Source organism: Cyphomyrmex costatus, unplaced genomic scaffold (assembly GCF_001594065.2).
Source record: "Cyphomyrmex costatus isolate MS0001 unplaced genomic scaffold, Ccosl1.0 scaffold640, whole genome shotgun sequence".
NCBI lineage: Eukaryota > Metazoa > Arthropoda > Insecta > Hymenoptera > Formicidae > Cyphomyrmex > Cyphomyrmex costatus.
In genome coordinates this window covers 196518-216582 of record NW_017280201.1, presented here as the reverse complement: position 1 = coordinate 216582, position 20065 = coordinate 196518, and the positions used below count along the sequence as shown (strand labels likewise).

The window sequence follows — 20065 nt, the reverse complement described above, 5'->3', positions numbered from 1 at the left end:
GGGTGCCAATCCGGTTCGGCCCAGGTATTTAGTCATCATTGCGGTTCCGACCGCATTCGGCTCGCGCGACTGTTGAACGGCAGAGATTTGGCGATAACTGCGAGAGCGTCGGTCGTAGGAACATCGAAATCGCTCGTCCTGATGATCCACCGTAACTACCGGCAGATGAATATGGCGACCGGTCGACGACCTCGTTTACGGCTGCGGCCGTGATATCGTTGCGGTTTCTATCGCAGCCACGAGTTTCCTACGTCTAATAAATGATGTCAATCCCAGGGTATAGCTGATACTGTGCCGGGTGCGGCGCGCTCGATAAATCATATAGCCGCCCGTTCACGATCGTATCAAGTATTTGCAATTTGCGATATCATAACCCTCTCTCCTTCGCCTGGCCGCTTAGTACGAAATTAATTCCCTGCCCCCGGACTACAAATAATCGTGTATACCTATAGTGACCTATTTACCCGCACTTGTGGAACGGATCGCGTGCCACGCCGTTGGTCTTTCGTTTGCGCATTTCTTGATGCATACTGGAACGCGTTAAAATCAGGCAAGCCGTTTTCCACCCATTAACTTCACTTAGCTCATTTAATCGACATCTTGAAAGGCGAACAGTTCCGATCGACAACCCGAGAGATGGACGATTGATTAAGAGTTTCGAAATACTGACACAATCGCGAATCGAGAGTCTCGAGGAGAGTTGAGGCCCTCTTCAAAAGTTTCGCGTCGGGAATTTGGGATATGCGAATATTTCCTTCTAGGATTTTTCCTCTCAAAAAGTATACGGGCATTACGAGAGAGTTGGCGTACAATTTCTCGCGCTTTCTTTCGTCGTAAACCGGCCATAACGACGACGTTTGCATCAGCGATTCTTCAGAAAATGCAATCGACGTTTCGAATACGAGATCGACAGAAGTGGAGAAAAAAAAAATAGACATCGCCCGCGAGCTGCGCCGTCAAGTTTTTCGCCGCATTTCCCGTCGATAAACGTTAAATGCAGCCGGCTTGACGCGCATTACGGAAACGCACGTCAACCCACCCGAACGTCAAATCGATTCTTTCGCTCTTGCATAATGCCGCGCTTGTGCATGATCTGACAGGAGACTTCTCCCTCTTTTTCCCTTTCACTCCGGCCGTTCATCATATATATATTTTAACACGCACACGCCCGCGCCGCACCGGTGAACAGCTGGCAAGGATTCAAACGTGTTTATCCCAGGATTTCACCACGAGCGATTTTAACCGCGGCGAGATGATGGGAAAAATAGTACAGCGTCGAGTTTTGCGTGAAATCGGTGCGGCAGCGGTATGCGCATCTATGTATGTTTCTATGTCGTGTATACACGCGCGGTTTGCACGCGATATTTCACGTGAAACACGAAAACGTGTTGCGGTTCGCCCCAGTTCGAAAGCAAAAGTCACGCGTTTCATCGAGCTCTGATGGCTCTTGGATACGCGGGCACAATAGAACTGTTCTTTTTTTCTGTTTTTTTTTTTTTTTATTGCTATTTGCAGCATGTTCAACCAAGTTCCAAAAGCCGCTATTACCGCGGACTAATACACAGACAGAGTTCCCTCTCCGCTTTATTTCACAACTTTGAAATCCAAATCGTAATGTAATTCTGAATTAAACGACGTTACGCGAACATGGCTCTTAAGCTCAACAGTTTCAGGAGTAATCGAATTTTAAGAACAAGCGAAGCAAGTCTCCACGATGTAAGACACGAAGGCAAGATGATAAAACAAGATAAACGTAACTAATGAAATATTATTTCAGAGAATTAAATATATATTTTATATACCTAGAGATAATATATTTCTCGAAATTTATAAAATTCCTGTAAATCTCATACAACTAAGTAATCGTTAAAAAATATGTAAAATTTATAATCATGCACAGGTACAACATTTAGATTTGATTATTGTAAAGTCATTTAATATAAAAGTATATAAAACATTTAATCATCACTTCGATTTCAAAATTGATATATTAAGAAAATTAAAGCCTCTATTTTTAATGAAACATAATATCTAAATATGATTGTTTTATTAATTATTACTACTTAGCCAACAAATAATTTAAAAAAAAATATACGATTAACAAATTCCACTAAACAATAATAATAATAATAATTTTGTTAAGTGCAACTTAGGACGAGATTATTAACAATGACATGGAAAAATTTGATGCACCGCAAATAGAGAGGCGTTACAGTTACAAAACTTAACTATAAAAATAAAAACTAAATAAAACAACGTAATAAAAGAAGTAAAGAATGAAAAAGTTTTGTTACGAAAACTGCTGAGAATTTTTTTTTACGAAACAACCGATTCCCGATCGTTTCGCTAACCTCTCTTGAAATGTTAAGACTGGCGGTAGTAAAATTTGATACGTTTCCCTCGGGATGAGTATTCCCGGTTTATTTTTGTCGGCTATTACGTGCTGCCGTTACCAAATGACGACCATTCCTCTCGTAACGCGAAACGATTCGCATTGCTTTTGTCATTCTTGGACAACGGCGCGCTCTCAGCATCATTCCCTATTTTAATTTCCCCGGAGTCATCGTCGTCTCTGTCCCCGATAGTGATCACGATTCCCGCCATAATCTTGGATCGCGTTCCGGAGAGGATAAAAAAAGTGATTCGTTGTTTTTTCTTGACAATAAATGAGGGCCACTTTTCCCTCCAACATTTCTTTGAAGATTCCTCCACCTGGAAGACTCTACCCTCTCCACATCTTTTCTTCCTTCTCTCTTCTCCCCGTTTGTCTATTTGCCGAAGCTTTAACTTTCACGGTTCTGAACTCTGACGAATAACCTAATTTCCGATTTTCTAAAAATGCCCCCTCTCAGCGTGACTCGAAGAGAAAGTCCTTCGCCGGTACGATGGATGATCAAAGAAGAAGAATGTTTTTGGTGTTCTTTATATCAGATTAAAGACGTTACTTGGGAGTTGTATTTATTCTTCGTCGGTGATCAAAGGAATCCGCTGACGGAACTCGCGGAATTTTCATAACTCCATTTATATGATAGGAATCGCTAAAGCAGGTTCATGAACGTCGCATCTTTATTTTAATGCATTCAGAAACGTTTTTATTTACTCATACTTTCTTCAATAAGTAGTTTCTTTCCTTTTCTCAGAATAAATAATAACGTGGAATACTGTGGAAATCTAATTATATTAGACATATTAGTATTAATAATTTTTTTTACATAAATCTTTATGTAAGGCTGTAATTCATTATATTAAGCAAGGCTTATTATATTGGCGATTATGAATCAAAAACGTTGATTCTTGTCATAAATCGTTTTTATTGAAAATGTAGTGATTAATTTCTTGGAAAAAAATAATTTAAATATTTATTTAAAATACCTACACCGTAAATAAATAAAATATTAATTTTAACTTAAAGACGTGTAATAGATTTTTTGATATATGCAAAAATGTTAAAAATAACACAAAAATGTTAATTTTAACACATTTTTGCATGTCTCAAAAAGTCTAATATACATCTTTTAGTTAAAATTAAAATTTTATTTTTTAAAGTGCGTATTCATATATGAGGTTAAAATTTGTAATATTTTTGTCACGGAAAAATACTACCACCGAATTACTTTGTGTTTTTTCTTGCTATAATAATTAGCACGACAGTGCGTAATTTGAATCAGTAACTGAATAACGAAAACGGTAATACCGTTGCCATAGCGACTGAATGTCGGCTTGGATTCAACGCCGCTTCTTGCGATAAATTTCTCCCCGCGGGTATAAACGTGAGCGCGTAGCTCGCATGGAGATATGAATTTTTCCACCGCGGGTCACATATAGTTTGTAGGTAATTAATTAGCGAATACCATCGCGCACTATTCTCCTACGCACTGTTTGCGCATTTGTCATCTCACTCTTTCCCTCTTTCGGTTTCGTCTTTCTTGCTCGTATACACTATGTCTCTTGTATTCCGCAAAGCGGAAACTCTTCTCTCGGTAACTCATTAATTTAATGTTGCTTTGGAAAGAGAAAGAAAGAAAGATAGGAGAAGTTCCATTTCAGCACTCGTGCGTTTCTAGTTGAAATGTTATCATATGAAGTTTCTCTTGACCGATGTTGGCGAAGGATTCTTTTCCTGAGATAGTGATGGACAAATAGTATCAGCCTTCTGTTAAAAATAAAGAAATCTAGAAAATATTTATTTCATCGCGTTTCTAACCGGAAATTGCAAGGGCATCAGTATGAATCTAACATTGCTAAATTTTAACACAAGTGTTATATTTGTTTTAATACTTTATTTTCACTTTAATTTTTTGAGCTACAATTCATTATAATTTTCTTTATAATTTTTGTTTATAAAGAATATCAAAATAAATCATGCGAATTATTGGCAATTTTCTGCATACATACTATGATTCTATTTATTACAATTAAAAATCACATATATACATGTATATATTATATAATGTTTTATCTGTTACTGAATAATATGTAACAAGAGAACGACATTGTTTTTGCGGAAAGAAAATGTCGGAAGAACCGCAAATGTTCTCTTATCAATGAACGTTCTCTGCAAACTTTCACAACGATGTCAGTTTAATTACATTTACATATAAATTACCTTATTGTAGTAGTCTTACGAGAAAAGCATTAAATGATAATAAACCATCTCTATTTATGTGACTTAACGTTACTTTCTCGTAAAAACTACGACTGAAAAAGCATCATTAAATGTGTTGTATTGTAAATCTTATAAAATGTTTTGACGGACAAACAAAAGATGATACATTATTTCGATTTATTTTTATTAAATTTTATTTTTCTGAGCTTTAAAAAAAACTTGGTTTTGATTCTTGATAAGTTTAGTTTCTAAGACCATGCGAGAGAAAATGGATTTGTTAAATCTATTATATATAATATAATGCCGATATTTTTACTTTGCATGTTTTACTGTGCATGTTTCCTTCATGCGAAATTTGTAGTTTGGAGATTCAATTTGCCATGTAATTCGCTTATTTCGTTTACCTTTTTAATTGGATCTTAGCGCGAGTGAGCGCGCTAGTTAAAAGAACCGTGAGAAATATGTAATAATATAAATGTCCCGTGGAACATGTAATCTTCTTATTGTTAAATTAACCATCAAAAATTATATTAAGTTTACGAGATAAATTAAACTCGATTCCTTTATCGTGCGACATTGGAGACTTGACACGTTTTGTAAGACGCTGTGATTTTGCACGCAGATACGAGGATTCTTTTTTCAGTTGCAATATTTATTCTCCTTGTTCTTTCTTTCTTATCTCTGGAGTGAAAGTATGTGTCACAGACTTTTTTTTCATACTTAATGTACAAAGGACAAAGAAGTGCGAAGAAAAAAGCCACGATTCACAGCGGTTATGAACAGTAAATGGAATTATTTAGGCTCTTTGCTTTTACATTTATTTCTCATCGTTATCGTCTTTAATTATTTAGCATATTAAAAAAAATAAATGATAACGAAGAAAAGAAGAAACAAATTTATGGGATTATTGTAGTATTATATGTATATACTAAAATATTGTAGTATATTATATACACGGGACTATCTCTTAAATTTTATATTCTCTTTCTATGTTCTAGCTATATTCCGTTGCTTATGAAGTAGGAAGATAATGCACGTCGTACATTCTGGTTGCCGTCTTCCACCTTAATATAATAATTCTGACTTCCATTCGGTGCGTTCCCGGACCGACGTCGTAAATAGACCCGCCAATTGTCTGGTGCGACTGCCACCGCAATCTTAGTTGGAATTCGATTCGAACATCCATTCGGCATTCCCCGACGCGATAGAATTATGTTCCATGTTCGAACATCGTTGTCGCACATACAATTTCTGCACCTGCCGCTGACTTAGCCTCAATCATAGCGTCCGGAAATTTCTTTCTATCACGACTCATCTCGTTTCTGCATCTATCATTTGCCTCTCCAATTTCTCGGTCAATTTACGCGAACATCGTTCATTTGACTCTTTTTTTAAAAATACGTTATATCTTTCCATAGGACGTAATAAAAATAAACAATTGCATATTCCTTTGAAGTTGTCACTATCGGTTTAGAAAAACTGATATAGCTTAAAGCAAATCATTCTCTCTCTCTTTCTCTCTCTAAATTATCGAATTGAAGAGAGATGCTATATTCAATTCTTTCTAACAAAACATAGATGTTTAACATCTAGGAAGCTGTCTATACCTATATTTTGCGTCTGTGGATCTTTTATACCTTTCTAATTCCAAATTTACTGCGAGAATATAGAAATCATTTTAAAATTTGAATTAAATTCATGCTTTTTAGCATCTTATTCATCTTGTGAAAAGGTGCAGTGAAAAGAATTTTAAATTGTAAGAAATCGATAAACCACTCTGCAAAGATAATAAAGATAGGAAAAGATAGATGTAGGTACGTCATAATTTGTTTATTCCTGAATGTATGAAACATATGTAGACAGACGCGATATCTTACTTGACTTGAACAATTGGCACACTTCTCACGAATAAGCAATCCACCCCTAAGACAAACAGCCATCAGACTAAATAATATTCATGAGTGAACTATCCTACGCCGAATTAACCCGAATAAGATGGTAAATGTTGACCGTCGTGGAAACTGTCGTACTCTCCATCGTAATAGCAATGGAAACAGCCGACGCTAGTCAGACTCATCAAGCGCTTGAGCGCGCCGTTCCCTTCAGGGAGAAATCAATTTTCAATTCACTTGCAACATTATTCAACGTGATTCGACGTGAAATTCAACTGTAGCGAATCGTCGACGTAGGATGCTTACTCAACCGTGACTTTCGAGGTATCCCTTTCGGCAAAATTTCTCTAAGCAAGAAACGGCACGACCGATGAGAGCTCAGTTCGCGGATAGTCGATACAGGGCCGATCATGCGTCTTTCGGGATTGCCTGGAACGAGTGCATTGTGAAATTCTCTCGATCATCCTCCACCTTTCCTCGCCGCAACATCAACGATAGCGACGTGCTCCTTTGTCACCAATACTCTTCCCTCGTTCCTTCCGCCTCGTCCTACCCTATCGTTTTCCTTTGTTCTGCGCTCGCTGCGCTCGCAGATTCTTCCATATCGCGGCGAGTTTGCCGCGCGGAAGGAAATTAAATCGACGTTGATGGTGTTTGCTATTTCGCGGCATTGTGAGCGAACACCCCGTTCGTAAATACAGTTCTGAACAGGGATTTCCCCGGTCTTTTCAATGTATCGTGATTGTATGGCGTCTCCATGGCAATTACAATGTTCCGTGTTTGGTACAGTAAAATAATAAACTGCCTTAGGACTTATAAACAGTATAAATAGTATAAAGCTCACAAATTGATGTAAACGTTGCACATCTAACAAAAACTAAATTAAAAAATAGTTTTATCGAAAAATATTTTTCAATAAAACTATTTTTTAATTTAATAATATTTATTTTTGTAACAATTTTAATACTATGTTAGTTTTTCTTTTGATTTTATTGTAGCTTTTTTTCTAAAAATAAATATATATAAAAAATAATTAATACAAACAGGACTACGAGCCAACATTCGTTGAAATATAAAGGTCTTAGTAAATATAAAATGTCATTAGTTAAAAATAAATATAAAGTTTAATAAAATTTAAAAACAGACGTTTCGACCTTTATTAGGTCATTATCAATGAAAAATAAGTATATAAATTTTATACTGTGGATATTTAATCTCACTCGCTATTGAAGACTTAATCATCTCGGCGCAAATTGGAAAGAGTCCGACAAAAAGCAATCATTAAATAATGTAAAAGCTCCACATTTCTAAATAAAATAGTAAAATAATAAAACAGTGTCAGTAATGAATATAAATAATAAAGAATGTAAAGAAAAGAATATAATATAAGAGTCAATTAATAAATAAAAAAGTAAATATATATATATAATATATTGAGATTTTTTTATATTTATGCCTATGAGGCTGTAGTAAAATAATCTTTTTGTTTTTATACAAGTAAATGCTTTTCTTAACATCTAACAAACTAGCGAGCTGTTCCTGCATTTAGAGACGATTTCTTTTTGACGAATATATTCAATCGGACAGTTGAATATCTGGTAAATTGATCGTTTTGATTTCTAGAAAACTATATAAATCTCTTGAATGAATATTTACACTGAATATATATTTACATGCATTGAATTTATTTATTTGCGGGCATAGAATCCGTTTACAGGCTGTCGAGATGTGATTGCATAAAGCGCGAATACAAGGGGCTCCACCCTTTTGGGCACAGAGCGATCGATCATTCGCTCGGCTTTCGAGCGAACTTTTCCCGCGATCGCGATCGGAGGACTGTCAAGAGCTATTGGAAACTCGCTCATGAACCAAACCGATTCTCGAATATCAGCTGGTCCATGGCGCGGTATCTGGTGCCTGCGCGTTACAATTTAATGCGCAGGCTGAAGGCATAACGGGGAACATCGCGAAGCGGCCACCATTTGTGGCTGTGTAATCGGATATTATATTCGTCGATCGGATTTGATATCTCTGTCCCATTATGCCGCGGCATGAATTCCATTTGGAAGAATAATGACGGAACGCGCGGTGATATTTGAATAGAGGGATAACGGTAGCGATAGGTCGACATTGCTGCGAAAGGTTTAGCCGGTAGAGCGAGGACTGTGGCAGAGATATGGTGAAATTGAAAACGGAAAAGGGTTGAAAGCGCACGGCGTCTTTCTATAGATATTTCGAGACTAAAATCGATGGGTATAAAAAATCGCGCGATGATACCATGTCTGAAAATATTCAAGTCTGATTGAAGTCGTTACATTTTGAGATCGGTAAAGCCCGCTTTGTGACTAAACGTCACCAATCACGTTCAATATATCTAGATATGCCGTGGGCAAATCGTAACGTTACAAAGCTGTTTATTTTTACAAAACAAAAATGTATTGTTTTGTTTCAATAAATAGTAACGATACAAGTTTACTAACATGATCTAGATATTATATTGATCAAAATAGATTGATTAATAAATAAGCTTTAGAAACTGGAATTTTGAAGTGCATCATAATATATAATCATTCACTAAATATAGAAGTGATATAATTTTAAATGTCAAAGTTTCACTAATAAAAGTTAGGAAAGCATATAAAATAAACCTTTATGTATTTTTTTATAACGATTTTTTAAAATTTGAAATATTTAAATATTATATAAAAATGAAAGCTGAAAACAGATTTTTTCATACACATAAGGAAAAAATAGTCTACTTGAAATATCTAAAAATTTAGCTAAATAGAAATCTGAAAACAATTTTGTTGAAATCTCATTAAATTAAATTATGAAGGCCGTACAAACTAATTAGAATGTAAAAATTCTTTACAGCATCATGTTTAGTTTCCTACATAATTATTTTAAAGGTCCAGCAAAATTACCTATTTTTAGATCTCTGTATCTATTTAAATTTTTAAAGATTTTAATAAAATTGTTCCTCGTGCAAACATATTGTTAGCACATGATTTCGTAATTAATTTTCATTATTTAGATTTCCACGGCAATGATTTTTAATAGCGCTCTTCTAGTTAACGATAAAGTGCGATCGCGTTATCAAATGACTTAAACAGTTTTCACGATCCCCCCTGAGACCGCGTGGTACATATTTTATCGTGAATTTATCGAGGGATTTATTTAATGCTTCATCCCGCGCGATGTAATCTGCATAAGAGAAGCCTGCGGCCGTGGCGATGCTCGTCTCCGGCTTGCACATCCGCTGCAATTAAAAATCATTTTATCATCGTCGTCCGGGACGGCTTCCGCAGCTAATGCGAAGCGTAACGAGGTTGTCCCACGAGAAAATCACATTTCTTCCGAGTGAAAACACGCACGAGCACGGATTTCATGAACAACGACGGAAATCGGCGAGATGATCCCGTTTTACTCTAATGTCGCTGTCGTTTTGTGGTGTATTAATTCTCCAGGTTTTTATTTATCTTCCGAAAGATAAAATTGTGAATAAAATTGACAAATTATTATGCAGCAAAGTGGATGGAATAATGGCGCGTGAAAAATAAGTTTTATGTAGAGATTAAAGAACTAAGGCAAAATCGCAAATACAGAGTTTTAATATTGTACAATATAAAAATACTGGTACTTACATAATTTTTAAAAGAGAGAGAGAGAGAGAGAGAGAAAGAGTTGCAAGATTACAAGAGAAATTAACAATTTCATTAAATTCTTATTACTAAAAAATCTATCAAAAGATTATAAAATTTATCTAAATTAAAAAAAAAACTAATTATATTAAATAAAATACAATTATTTTAAATTTCTTTTCAAATTTAGATGAATCTTTTAATTATATTAAAATTTTAATTAAAAAAGCTATCATAAGGAATGTATATTTTCTTCATACATTTACATCTTTCGAGAATTGATCATTCGTAAGATAATATTTTGCACGCTATTTATCGTAAATCTGACACGAATTTAGTTGTCAGAGTATGCATACTCCTACTTTAAAAATAATTTTATTATCGTCATCATCGATAGCGCGCGACAAAATTAGCTAAAGAAAATTATATTTCCTCATTAGTAAAAAGGGTATGAGATCGGTATCGAAGCGAACTCGAAGGGCTGAGAAGAAATAGCTGCGAGGAATGGGTCAGCGAAGGAAGGTAACGAAAGGAAGAATCTGCGGAGTAAAGGGAGAGGAACGTGCTGTCGCAGTGGCGATGCCGTCTGCAATTACAATGCCTTAATTTTATGCGCGAAGTTAAGCTCCTTTTAAGAGTCCCGAGAGTGGTTAAGTCCCCCTTACGACTCACCCTCCACCGCGCAACATTCGTTTCACCAACGCCGCCCGTATTCATGGGAGACCTTCTTTTAGACTGGTGGTGCCGGCGCAGCTTCCGGGCAAGACCCAGCGATTATTTTAATTTGTTTAGGAGCCATCTGCCACCTCCATTCCATTTTCTATTTGCCCTTTTTATTCTATCTCAGTTCTTTCCTCTCTTTGCTCAGCGTCGATCCCTCTTACATTCGTCCTCATTTACGGATTAAAGTTTCGCTATCTAATCTTGCCAAGTAATAGCAAAAACTAGTTGCACTATCTCAATGTTCACGTAAAAGATAATGATAAAATAAAGATTATATTATGAAATCTTAAACAATGATATTATTTCATTAAATATATGAAGTTTTAACAGCTATTTTTGTTAAGATCAGAGTGCATATCTTAAAATTGTACGAGTAGTTCCTAAGAAAATTTGAATAGCGTTTCTTTAATTATAATATTTATTGCAAATTTACATTTTTCTTTTAGTAAACGATGCCTTGATATATATGTTTAGAAAAGGAGTTACGTTTAAAAAATTAGTCATTTTATTAATTTTAATATTTTACATATTACAAAATTACATATAAATTAAAAAAATTTAAATAGAAATTAAGAAATGTTTATTACATTATATACACAGATATAACATAAGAAAAATATGTATACATGAAAACATTTGGAGTAGATCTTTGACATCTTTTTTTTTATATTGATTTGTAAAATAATTAATATTTTACGACAATGGAGAGTGCAATAAAATAATAAATTTATAACTATACGGAAAAAGGTTTCATAGAAGCGCGATAGACATGCTTTCACAGAATTCATAATGACAGTTACGTGATAATCTAGATATGTAAAAAACTTTTCTGTCAAAGGGCACAGAATTTACACGATTGTGATGTGTTTTATTGCTTGCAATTGCTATTTCCGACGGCACTAATGAATCGTTGACAGTATTAATTAAAATTTTACCGAATGATAATTATTTGAAAAATACCTGCGACACGTTCTGAAACGCGACAACATTTCGAGAAAATTACAATCATAATTATTTATAAATTAATTTTCATTAATCAGCAAAATTTTCACGACATATTAATTTACACACGTATATTTCTCGCTTAAAAAGTGCATTTTCTGTTTTACAACACTGTACGATTTATAATTGTACACACATACATTTATGCATATATTTTGTATATGTAATAATCCGTACAGATAGTAGCGTTTTTCTTTAACTTTTCATTTCGCATGATAAATTCATTTGCGAAATAAATTTCGTTTTTATCGAATGTCACGTTATACATTGTTTTCTGTAATTTTATCTTTTTAAATGCATAGTTCATAATTTATTTCTGCTTTTATGTATTGGAATATAAACGTATATTTATATACATTTTATATGAGTTAAAAAAACTTTAACGGGATAAAACGTACAAATAAATTATTATTATTATCTGGTAAAATGTGAGTTTGGTGTTTTGTATTTGTGGAGTTACGAGGTGATAGCCAATAAAATAAAATTTAATTAATATAAACTTTAATACAAACAACTAAAATTAAATTTCGTTTAATCGTGGAAATAAAATTATTAACTTAAACAATATACGCGAAATGTATTTGTATGTGGCTTTTATTCGCAAATTCTGGTTTTATATAAAACAATTTTCAGATTTGAACAATTCATAATTTTTTCAAATTAAATACTTATATATGTAAGATATAATAAAAATTATATTACAAGATACAATACAAATATACACACACAAGATATAACAATTGTTAAAAATACAAATTTTTTACAAAAGTAATATTATATATGTACATATATGTATAGAGCATAACGCGCATTTTAATCGGAGCGAAATGATTGGATACAACTGTATGCAGTGCCACGCTTTTCAACGTCGTTCCGCTAGCAGCATTCGCCTTCACGCTTAATTATCCACGCGACACAACGTGGCCGACTTTTGCAAATAAAATTTTCCGCGAGGGATTTACTCGCTCGGCCTCGGAGAGCAGCCGTCCGTTGCAATTAGACCTTTTTACCGTCGACGTGTGTTCGCGGACCCTTTAAATTTCACGTAGACCGCGTAAATCACGGAGGTTGGCTCGACAGGCGGGTTAACGCTATGAGCCGTGCCGTGTCGCGCTGTTGAATTTGCGGGTTGCTTCCGCTCGAGTCATCGTGCTCATTAAAAACCGATCCAATTTGTCTTGGCAACCTCGAGGATTCCGGTGAGAGCAACGCCGAAACTTCGGCGTCGTTCTCGACGCTGTGGGCACGATCGACGGTGTGTGAGCTCGGGTCTTATTGTGCCAACTTTGCCTGTCGCGACTCCGTCGCTCGATTAGACTTACGAACTTACGTTCAAGCATCCTCGATAATAATTGAAGGCACGTACAAGAAACAGGGATGCACCTGCGTCATAAGTTGACTCTAAGGAGTAATGGAAACAGACATCTCTTGGTGTTGGTGAATAACGAAAGATGTTTTGTATACGTAACACAGATGGAAGCGAGCACATTTTTGGAGACACAATTTGACATCCCTGTATGTTTAAAAGTGCTGAGTATCGGCACTCTTTACACTTTTCTAAAACATTCTGAAAATACGATACTCTTTCACGACGAAGAAGTTGAACACGGCGGATTTTAAGTGAATTGCTGAGAGATAAATCAGAATTATATACCACGGTTTCCGCACGTATTCGTGGATTACCCGTTAGATCATAACGAACAATATAGCGCGCGCGGTTGCCTCTTCTTTCAGCAAGACCTAATACCGTCTCCGGAAAGCTCTGACCTGGGAAGTAAAGGGTTATCTGACTCTCTCGGTCGAGTGCACTTCTCTCGGTCTGTATTGGATCTTCTTGAGCTCGGGCGACTTCGAGAGGGATAGGCGAAGAGCTTCACCTCTCGCAGGGTTCTCCTCGACTATGACGAATTGCGAAAGTTTGGTGAAAAATTGGCCGAAGCCAGATAAGAGCGAGGCTGTATAGTGCGTCGTACTTTGGTCGTTGGCCATTCGTTCCTTCGCTTACTTTCATCTTGCTAGCCAACTTAACCCGCATTATTTAGTTCGCCTCTCTGTCCCCCCGTTTGCTCTTTATTTTTTCTCCGAGCTGTGCACAAGGAAAGATTTTAAAATATTTCTATATCCCGGGGGGGGGGGAAAGTTTCTGTCGAGCTGACAAATGCGAGTATCGTGCGACGGACGGCGTCGCGAACTACGCGACTTGGCGCCGCGATTTGCGACACGCGAAACTGTGGTATTTAACTCCGCGAACGGACATATTTCGCGGTGGTAATTCCGTGATTTGTATGCACGGCCCGAGGACACACTTCGCGAAGCTCACCGAGCACAGACGAGGTATATCAGTCGCAAACAGACTTCTCACTGTAAATGCAACGTGCAATGCACTCACGATAAGAACTCACTTTATTGAAATTTTTTACGTTATATTAAATCAGCGGCATAAATCTTTTCTGTACTACTTTTCTGTACGCTTTTCTTACGAAGTTGGTATGCTCGACTTGCAATATGAGATATACAGGTCAATCTGTTTATTTTTTTCCAGTCTCGATGTCTCGCGTCTTTTATGATTTCACAAGCTGTTCTTGGTTTAGAATGTCATTTGAGATTTAATAAAAACTTGTAAGCAATTTTGCGACTACAGGATGACAAAAAAAGTTTTATCACAAAGTTTGTATCTATCAAATTATTAGCAATGTATACTTACGTATAAAAAATAAACACTGGAGTTTCATATAATAAAGATTCATATAATAATATAAGAAGTAATAATTAACTTTGAAAATAGCACTTTTAGCTTTGATAAAAGTTTAAAAAACGCATTCGCGATGGCCGCACATCTTTCTACAGATAAATTCTCCTAGAGAATTAAAGAGTAGGTTTTAGGTCTCTCTAACTGATAAAAAGCTTTTGGTACCGAATCTTTGCATTTAATAAGATGTATTTAATACTCTAGTGTTTACTTTTTTTACATATATTATTATTTAAATAGCAAGCTGACGATATTTGTCGTCATTTTAATATCAAAATGACATTAAATTTAATAATATTGAATTAATGAATTAAAGTCAAAATAATGATAATGTCAGTTTTGATTAGCGAGATATTATAGAGTGACAAAAAATTTAGTGTTTATCAAATCATTATCCATGTAGCAAGTTGACATTATTTAAAATAATACAGAATTATTTTTTCCTTTACTGACATTATTTGTCGTCATTTTGAAATGACATTAAATTTAATGATATTAAATTAGTAATATTAAAGACATCATTCTAATGTAAAAATGAGGACAAATAACATTAACTTGCAACTAGGATAATAATTTAATAAACACATAAAATTTTGTTAAGTAAAATGTTTTGTCGCTCTATAACATCTCGCTAAATAATAAATAAACAAGAATCGGAATTTCTTATTTGAATTATTTTACTGACATATATTTTCATGATTGATGTTGCAGTTACGATGCGAGAAGTCGGCAGTTCGGAAAAGCGAAATTGTGGAGCGCCGCGCATTTTTGGGGTCACAGAGCGTCTTTTCGTGCGAGCCCGCCGGCGCAGCTGACACTTCAGGATCTTCAACAAAGTGATGAAGGTGTCTACAGGTGCAGGGTCGATTTCCGAAACTCGCCGACGAGAAACTTGAAAGTTAATCTCACCGTTATCGGTAAGTACATCGATCCTTTAATCAATGTAATAGAATCTTTTTTAAAATATATACTCGAAAAGTTTATGTTAAAAACGAAATAATCGATTTATCACGACATATATATATTTTGTTTTTTTCATAATAATTGCTATTATAATTTTGGTATTTCTTAGATCTAAGAATTATTTTACCCGTTCTATGATTTTTGGAATAAAAGTTATTATTTCACTACTTACAGCTTTGTGGAATAGCTCGTTTATGAATTACTATTATGAATGTATAAAGTAGGTATGCGATATAACAAAGAGCACGCATATCAATTTTCCTATAGCGATTTATATCTTGGAAAATTCATTTGACACGAAAAGACTTACAATAGATTTTTGATATAAAATTAATTTGATGCTCGTTAAACTTTCGTTAAACTCGAACAATTTTTTTCGTATGATTATTTCTTGCACGAATTTTCTGTTAATCTCATAAGACAGTTCTTAGAAAATGTTCTAAACGATCTAAAAAATCACGACGTTATCAAATTGGAACGAATCTATAAATCACTTCTTAGGAATAGGAAACTTCGAGGAACAAAATGTATTTATAATTTATCGTAATATAAAAGAACAATTTTCATGGAAACTTGATATTGATGACTGATGTAACAATTGATATTCGACAATAGGACAATGTGACGTAATGGGACAGTTGCAGTTAGCAATTTGTGGAACAATCAGTCACGATAATATCGCGACTATTCGATAGATGAAGGCTATAGACAGGCAATTCATAGCGATATAAGCCGCAAGATATCGACTGGATAGTTTTTATTTTGTGACATAACTTGATCTTTTCGTGGAAACTAGTTTCCGATTCACTGAAAAAGAAATAAAGTTTCTATTTTCTCTGTATCAATCATTTTCCAAATATACTTCTCAAACTGGTTCACATGACGGAAATATAATTGTCAATATCCAAAGGTGACACACAATGATACACTATAAGTATGTATAAATCGATTACAGTTATATACGACTGTTTGCAATGGCAGTAGTCAGCCGAGATGTCGTGATTATCGGACAGATGAGGAGTTACGAATAGACACTCCTCCTCTAATAATATAAATCTAGAGATCTGGACTCGGCGGGCTTTCTTTTCGTTTCTCAAGACAGAAACTTGAACTTTTCGCGCGGAACTAGTTCGAGGCTCGTTAAACTTTCACAAAATTGTTCTCGACGGGGAGTAACTCGACGAAACTGACCGCCGATACTCCGCGGCGATCGTCGTTTGCGATTGGGTAAAGCCGGTCCCAACGATAGTCGTTAATCCAGAATCGAAGGACTACTCGTACAATCAGTGAACCATTGAAAGCGATCCTCTGTAAACGATCACATTGAGAGTGTCGTCGATTGGTTGGCTCGTCTGTAGTTCGATTCACTCTTTCGTTGATGCGACCGTCGAATTGTCGAGCTCAGAGTTTTGTTACTATTAGTAACAAAACTCTGGGATTATTTGCAAAATCGTCGATAATTGGCACAGTTGAGTGTTACCTATTAAGCGATCACCTAACATGTTCAATTAATTTCGAATTATTCGAGATTTTCGTAACATTTTGATCTGAATTGACAAGTAAATTATTTAAGATAATTAAAAAGATAAAACGTTATATTTGCAATTTACGAAACGTCATGTTTGGAATTTAGTTTAAGATGATTTATTTATTAGAGGAAATAAAGGGATATTTTTTATTAATCGGTGAATCAATCAATTCTTTGTATAATCGGTATCTCTCATTTTCGAATATATGTATTTTAAATTATAATTTAAATAATGACGTAGTATTAAATTTACGAATAAATTTCCATTCGATATAAAATATATCATCTTTCTCTCTTTTTCGTGGATAACAGATAAAGACTTTTCTTTTATTTATCCTATTTTCTGCGTGAATAACATTTTTATTTAAATAATGATGAATTGTGTGCTGCATAATGCATCAAAGTTGTTATAAGATGGAAATATGGATAAAATCTACTACTGATAATAATAAAATTTTTATTTTTTATTATTGAAAAGAATAAACGCGGAGAGACTATACATAATTTGAAAATAATAATGTTAATCTATTAGATAATTTTTTTCTGTTTATATGATAGTAGCATGTACATTGGAACTATTTTATATTTACTGCTTTTAATGAAGCGGTATTGATTTTACTTGTAATGAGCTCTCACGCACAGTTGAAATAACAACGTGTCGTAATATTATTTTATCTCGTGTAAAATAATCGCCATCGCGTTTACAACGCGCAACCAACTTGACGGCGCGGAATGGATATCACAATACAGTAATTAATACTTGATGTCAAATCGATGCGAGATACGCGTCAACCCGTACAGAAAGTTCAATTTCCACTTTATAGAAAGTTATGCAACAGCGTTTCCATAATGGCGAATAACATTATCCGATGTACGAGCGAAATCAAACGTAATTACCGTGTATGTACGCTTATGCATAATTGCTGGAAGTATTGAAAATGTTTAAATAGAAGCACTGAAATAAATGGGATATTAATGTTCGGATAGCGCGCAGGGATTAATGTACGTTGGACGAATAATATAATAAATATATCCATTCTCTCTGTTCTTGACACAAAATGTCTAAATTTAGAAACAAACAACTCGACAAACATTTTGAATAACAAAACTGTTTAAACAATAATAAGTTAATCTAGACTGTTACATGAATATGAATCAAGTGAGGAAAAACAAACTATTACTATCGAGGTTGGATTTTGGTGTTTAATAATATCTTAAATTTGTATGTAAATTTCAAGCTTTTCGTTTAGTTATATATAAACTATGCGCCAGTTGCTTTTGAATTTAAAAGTGTTTAATTTTATTGTAACTATAGAACGAGTCTTTTTGACAAATTTCTGATTCTAAGTTAAGATAAATGTATCATTTAATATGGCATGATCCAATTGTTGGACAAAAATTTTAATAAATATCAAGTTTTAATGATATATACAATTTTAAATAGTTATTAAGTTTTTATAAACAACAAATTTATTCAGAGTCATAACATTAAAAAGTAGGTACATATCATTAAAAGCTTAATATTTGGAACTTGTTGTCTCTTTCTCCAACATCACACATATTCACTGACTGTAGACTAACTAGTACATTTATCTTATATGTTCGTATATAAGCGCATTTTTTGATCCGCTACTACTTTTTTTGTCTACCATAATGATAATACATTTTGTTCCTCGAAGTCCGCCATTCTTTAATAAGTAATTTATATCCCTCCATCCTAGTTTCATAATACCTTCGATCGTCGGTAATGCGTATTTGCCGGTTTTGTCGTGCTGCTGAACTTGAAGTTCGAGAGGTTGCTTCTGGAAAGCGCCGAAAGTCCCAAAATGGGCTTGTCGCTCTTGTCTCTTAATAGAGCCAGAGCAATATCTTGTCGGTCTCCAAGGAGAGGCTCTCCATGGTGTACCGTAGCGAGAAGCTTTCACGAAGCACCTAACTTAATTTAGCCATCGATCGGTCTTTAAGTCGATTTAAAAGGCAAGTTGCCGATTTCATGTCCTGTTCCGACGAAGACCGACGAGGTTTTAGATGAAGTTCTTTAAAATTTATAAAGGGACTTATGTATAAACGTGGATATAATGAACTTGCGTGACAGTGTAAACTAATCACGTTAAGTGCTGCATCAGGAGATTACAAAAGAAGAGCAAGTGAAATTATTAAATTGAGCTTGATAAAAAATAACAGAAGCACAATAATTCTGTAACAAGAATACTTTTATAAAAAAAAGATATATATTATACTTTTAATGTATAAATTTTTTATCTATAAAATCTGTTAATTGTTTTCTAAAACTTTTCCATTGTTATTGAAACAATTCTTTTTGTTAATTTCGATATTAAATATTTAAATTGATTAAAATGAAGAAAACAACATAATTGATAATTAATCAAATTAATTATCAGTTAGTCATCATACGTTACTAAAAGAAACTTTTAAAACAATCTCGATATATCATTTTTCTTTTTAATTTATCTTCTCTCATCCATCACAAATTTTTTCCATCTATCTGGATGTTAAAAAAATGTAATTCGTAAACTTCAATTTTCAGTCGAAGGAAATTAATCGATCGAGTTGGAGATATTACGGTGATATAGTTTACTGCATAAACGTACAATTTTGACGTAATCTTCGCATTTAGTACACTAAATGCGAAGATTACGTCAAAATTGATCGCGATTCAAAATTTGGCCGATCGACGCTGCTTTCTTTTAATCAGAATTCCGTCAAGCGTCGCGAAATGACTCGGGTCGTCGCGCATCGCTAACTTAAACAATCTGCCCTCGTTGTTAGTCCGAGTATCCCGAACTGGTTCGGAGGGTCCGAGGGAGAAACGTAATCGAATAGAGGGATACATCTCGCAGGCGAAAGGCCATCTCGAAACACCGCGGTAGCGGCGGAGCTTCGTTTTACGCTTCGACGCGCGTGAGCGCAGCGTCCGTCGGAGCTCGAGTTAATTCAGAG

General features: G+C 34.7%; 1 protein-coding gene across 2 annotated transcripts in view; it reads left to right on the top strand.

Moving 5' to 3' along the window:
* The window catches only part of LOC108779928 (nephrin), a 320256-nt gene that overhangs the window by 114538 nt on the left and 185653 nt on the right, over positions 1 to 20065 (top strand). For both annotated transcript variants that reach the window (XM_018547494.1, XM_018547495.1), the window contains exon 5: positions 15325 to 15530. In XM_018547494.1, coding sequence (XP_018402996.1) covers positions 15325 to 15530 — 206 coding nt within the window. The remainder of the gene's footprint in view (positions 1 to 15324; positions 15531 to 20065) is intronic.